Consider the following 5678-nt stretch of genomic DNA (forward strand, 5'->3'; position numbering starts at 1 on the left):
GTGTACTGGTTATGCTGGTGTCTTGCATTGTTGGACTCTGGCAAACGCCTGTCCAGTCTGCTTGGCAGGGGGTATTTTTACATTGTGCTCACCACCTTCTGTTTATTCTGAAGAGAGCTGGTTATTTTTTAATGCTCCTGGTGTAAAATGGTTTAACAGCACATCAGGTTTATTTACTGAAACGTAAAGTAATGTGGATGTAAATTTGCAAACAATTTTTTTTTTTCTTAGTGTCAGCGCTCTGTCCAGACTAAAACTACATTTTTCTCCTCCCAACATGGAGCCTTTCCAAAACAGCCTCCACAGTGTGCAAATCTTGTGTAAAACAAAGACATATGCCAGCCCAATGAGGACTGGGGCTGTGTGCAACAGTGCCAGGAAAGTTTAGTCGCCTCTAACTTTCTCTGTGATCATTCAATTGTAAATGCCAGTATAGGCAAATACACAGCTGAGCTGTTGGCATAAACCTGAATTCATGCATTGTGATAGTAAATTAGGGATTTTATCATTATAGAGCGGCAGCCTGGGAATGACTGCTGGTTTACATTACATTACCCACAATGCAACTCAACCACCAGCAGTCAGAGATTCATGTGTGTTATGCTAGTAGCGGCTAATGAAGTATCGAGCTGGGCTACAGAAGTCTGGTAATATCACTTCTTTCCCTTTAACTTATAGTCACCAGTTGCCGCCTGCGTTAAACTGAACAACAGTTAGGAATATTTACTCTAGTTTATGACTTAGCCCCTTTCCACAAGTTTAGAGTGGGAGACCGAGGTCCATAAACCTCAAAGGGTCGGTTTCTGTAGTGGTAAATAGGCTCATTTTAATTGACTGAGCGTACATGATCTTCCACTGACAAGCTCTTCATGTTCATGTTCATAGACCCAAGGTTACAATACACAGTATGTAACCATCAATTCTGCTATTTCAACTCATCATGTATCATCATGTAGCAGCCATTTCAAGAAATTTTAAAACTGCACACCCCAATCTGTAAACAGATTCAGACTTTCATCTGTTTTCAGTTACGGTGCTTAAATACAAAAGGCCGTGTCTGTGGTGGAATATTTTCTAAGAGCATTGTTCATGCACATGTATAGCCGTACATGTGCACGTGCACACATTTGTTCATCCTTTCTAAGAATGTCGTTAGTCATTACTGGCGTGTGTGTGTGTGTGTGTGTGTGTGTGTGTATGTGTGTGTGTATGTGTGTGTGTGTGTGTGTGTGTGTGTGTGTGTGTGTGTGTGTGTGTGTGTGTGTGTGTGTGTGAGTCAGGTGAGCAGGTGAACATTCTCTCCTCTCATTAGCAAACAATACTGAGCACAAAGCAGCTTCATCACACAATGGATACACAGCAGCTATTTTCAGCAACAATAGCCTCTAGAGAAAAAGTCAGTTCATCCACTGGGTAATTTGTTCCAACTTAGCAAGAGGAATAACAGACAGGTCAATTGCTCTTCTGAAATTTTCCCTGTAAAATACGGCTAAAAAGAGCATGTGTGCATTTAAACTCCAAAGCATCCAAACTGGGTTTTTATTTTTGAGTTTTAAGGCAATGCAATTTTTCATGGCTGTTTAATGTCTAACTTTCTTTCCACTGAAAGACAGAAGAGGTGATGATAATGTAAGAATGGGAGGATGTTCTAGTTAATTACTGTCAAATGTCGAATTGACCTGAGAATTTTTATTTTCATTTACATAACTTACACACCATGGCCATATTAAACTGTAAGGGGACACAGGGGACCCTTCTGACACCCACTCACTTTTAGGTTCTCGGCTAAAAGTCCCGCTTTTAAATTGTATGGTGCTTCGCGGGTGAGAGCGTGTTGCTTCAGGTACCAGTGAGACAATGAAATAGGATCCTGGAAGTCCAGTTGGAGTAACAGATCTATGAGTTTTAAGGCTCATACACAGATTTATAATACTATAAGACAGGATTTTACAACTCTGGAAGATTATCATTATATCTTTTGAAATACATAAGTTAGCGTTTTATTTGACAAAATAAAAAAGTTGCTGTTTCCAGTCTGAACATAGCCTTAAGCACAGCAGTCCATACATCGCAGTTCCAATTATTTGCTGAGACACCCAGAGACCAACCAGTAAGAGGGAATACTTCCTGCCCCAGGTTCCTGTTCGTTACTTAGTGGGGGAGCATTTAATTTAACACAAGGATAATATTAAACAAAATAATCCTACTCTTAAAACTAGATGTCTAGGCCTCTCTACAAGACAAGGCCTCAAGATCGTGTAATAATGTGAGGCCCGTGTCATTTTCACACAAATCAAACCTGTGTCTTTTACAGCCTCTGGGCCTCTGGGCCTCTGGGCCTCTGGGGCTCTGGGGCTCTGGGGCTCTCGGGCTCTGAGGCTCCAGCTGAACCAGCTAAGGTTTCACTTCAACATCAGAACAGTATTTCAACTTGATTCAGAAGGACAGTGTAAAATATCTTATGAACGGAGAACATTTTACTGATGTTCGAGCTTGCTGTACATTAAACCATTGCTATGCTAGAGTCATTAACACAGAACTTGTTTGGGCATTAAATGGGGCCGTGGAGGGCCGTGGCAAACATGTGGCCCTATTTTTGTGGCAGCGCAACAACCAAAGCAAGCATTGCTCTGACTGTTTGGTATTTTCCTGACATTAAAATTTGCTTTGCCCATCTGTGCAGTATTTTGGTGCCCAGTACTGAGTGCATGGTGCACAGATGGGAGGAGAGATGCAAACAGGTGGAAGGGTCATTGAAATGAGGCAGCACAAAGCAAGTTGGTTGTATTTTGGTTAGTGCTGGGATGTGCGAGTACTTTTTTTTTTTTCCCCTCAGTGTGTACTGGTGCTGACCTCGAAATATATAGAGTATTTCAAAGTTTTCCAGTATTGAATGTAGTGCACCTTCCACATAAACATGGTATCCAGGTAACAAGTCTAGGCTACTGAGTCTACTGTCTAAATCTGGGGAATGAATGAATCTCGCAAACCCTGAAGCTCCAAAGCGGTCTCGCCATCATTCGTCAGTGTCCAGGCTGCAGTTCGGCATTTACAGGAAGCGTCGAGGGCTGAGTATGTACGAGAGCTGGAACCGAGTCGAGTCGAGTTTGCACAGGTTTGTAGTACTGAATAGAGTGATGCAGGGATGATGTATTTCTGTAGGCCAAACTGGAATTTAGCATCACCCTGACTCCCTCAACAAAAAGCCAATTGGATTTCTCAATTGGCCTTTGGATTATTGCAGAAAATAAGATCTGTCACAAACAAAAGTTTATGATACTTATATGATTTGTTCAGCAAGATAATCTTCACAAAGGAACATCACTTTTATGATTTTTGAATCCTTAATACAATCACCAGAAGTAAAAAGCTAATGTTTGGCTATAAACGAACTACACCACAGTCACATGACTTCGATGTCACCACTACTAAACTTCCAACTTGTCATTTGGTTTCACGCTTACTTCTTCTACAAAAGCCTTTCCTCTTAGAAAGTTAGTGATGGTTTGGAAAAGTGCACGTATAAACACAACAAGGCTGTAAAGGCGGACTGGTGAGCAACATTGGATTTTAAGTACAGCACACTGACTTTAATCAAACTTCAAAATAAAAAAATACCAGTAGAAACTATGAGACCAATGTGACGGCTCAATTTTCTGATTGATATTCCACCTCAGTCAGCCTTTTTACACTTTGTGCCGCCGCAACTTCATGAAGAAAAAAAAGCCCGTATGCCTGGAGATGTCCACACAGCCTGTGTCCCCAGGACCCACAGCTTTGCACTTTAAACTCTGCATAACACATGCGCAATTAAAACTCTCCACTCACTGTTTCATGTCCTGCATCTGACACTCCATGTTGTCCTGTTGTGTTCTGAGAAGCTGAACTTCGTACAGCAGTTTACTGAGGTCCTCCTGGCGAACTTTGGTCTCCTCACTCTTTACTATGGATACCTGCAGACACAAAGTACAGCCTCATTCGGTGACTCATTCTGATAAGCGCAGACAACCACACAATCCCCCTACTGTGTTTGTGAACAGAGAACTTTTAGGTTTTAGAGTGTTGGTCTGTTTAAGAAGAAATGTTTTACAGACATCATTGGTCCCCGGTGGATGAATCCTAATGATTTTGGTGATCTCCTGACTCTCTAAGAAGAGTTGAAGTAGTTGAAGAGTAACTGGACTTGGTAGTGAACCTTGAAGACGTTTCATGTCTCAGCATCTTGGATTAGAGTCCAAGTTGGATGGATTGTCATGAAATTTCATACATACATTCACCCCATAAGAATGAACTGTGATAACTTTGATAATCTCTTCACGTTTCATCTAGGACCATTATCAGGTCAAATTTGTTTATATCAAATACCTGCAAAACTGACAGTCCCATCAGCATCAGGTGCAATTTGTGTTTAGTGCCTAATTAGCAAGTGTTGGCATGCTAACACGCTAAGCTACGCTGGTGAAAATGGTAATTGCTTATACTAACATGCCAATGTTCTAGGAGGTATTATAATGCTACGCTAGCATTGTCATTGTGAGCAAGTAAGCATGCTGATATTAGCATTTAGCTCAAAGCAAAGCTGTAGCTTACAGAGAGTTGAAGTCATGATGAAGTCATGCCTCTGTTCCACTAGTTTCTGAAACTCAGTGCAGTCGCTCATTCAGCATTTCTTTTAACTGTCGCTCTGGAGAAAATGAAGGATGTTCCTGGGGTTCACTGTCCATATTCTTAGACAAACCTCCATCCACTTCAGCAGTAGTAGTAGTAGTAGTAAAACCTTAGTGACTTTAACAAAGTTCAACAACAACTGTCTAAAGCCTACACCTCCCATGGAAAGTTACTAGCGTGAGTCCATCATAACTTAGTTTTGTCCATATCCATAAAATTCACCAACTCTCTCTTCTAAAGTATTTTTTATTTCATTTTTTAATTCTAATCTTAAGGTTGAATTTTTTTATGTTTTTATTTTTTATTTGGATCTTATTATTTAGTTAAAACTGTTGTAGGTGTAGGCTTTAGACAGTTAAAACTGTTGATGGGATTTTGAATGAGGTTTTCTTTCTTTTGCAATTTCTTTTCTTTCAGCTCTCTGTAAGTACAGACTCACAGAGCCGCTAACATAGTTGTAGCTTCTTAGTCTTGTTACTCAGAGGGTCTAAGAATAGACAGTGTTATGTAAACTAAAGATTGTAAACCCCTATGTTTATTTGGATTTGAATTTGTGATTGGGGACTATAAAAATGAAACTGACCTTGGCTTAGACATTTTAACCTTTAATGGCTTTGTCTCTTTATCCTAGGAAAGTAGATGGCTTCATTTGTCTTGAGACACTTTCTATTTGTGTGTGTGTGTGTGTGTGTGTGTGTGTGTGTGTGTGTGTGTGTCCATACCTTTCTCTTGATGTGTTCCAGCATGTGTTCGTGACCCTGGAGGAAGTACAGATGTTGGAACTCTGTGTCATCTCTCTCAGGCTTCACCAGACCGCTCTGCTCAATGTTCACCACCTTACGGAAACCGTCTAGACACACACATATACAAGCACACATTCACAGTAAATACTGTAACTGAGAAGAGAAGAGAAGAGAAGAGAGGAGAAGAGAAGAGAAGAGAAGAGAAGAGAAGAGAAGAGAAGAGAAGAGAAGAGAAGAGAAGAGAAGAGAAGAGAAGAGAAGAGAAGA

General features: G+C 40.6%; 1 protein-coding gene across 1 annotated transcript in view; it reads right to left on the reverse strand.

Annotated features, from left to right (window-relative positions):
- The window catches only part of hsf4 (heat shock transcription factor 4), a 27356-nt gene that overhangs the window by 14814 nt on the left and 6864 nt on the right, over nt 1-5678 (reverse strand). The window contains 1 exon segment of the mRNA XM_022750006.1: nt 3829-3953. Within this exon segment, the coding sequence (XP_022605727.1) occupies nt 3829-3953 (125 nt within the window).

Source organism: Seriola dumerili, unplaced genomic scaffold (assembly GCF_002260705.1).
Source record: "Seriola dumerili isolate Sdu_G_001 unplaced genomic scaffold, Sdu_1.0 BDQW01000147.1, whole genome shotgun sequence".
NCBI lineage: Eukaryota > Metazoa > Chordata > Actinopteri > Carangiformes > Carangidae > Seriola > Seriola dumerili.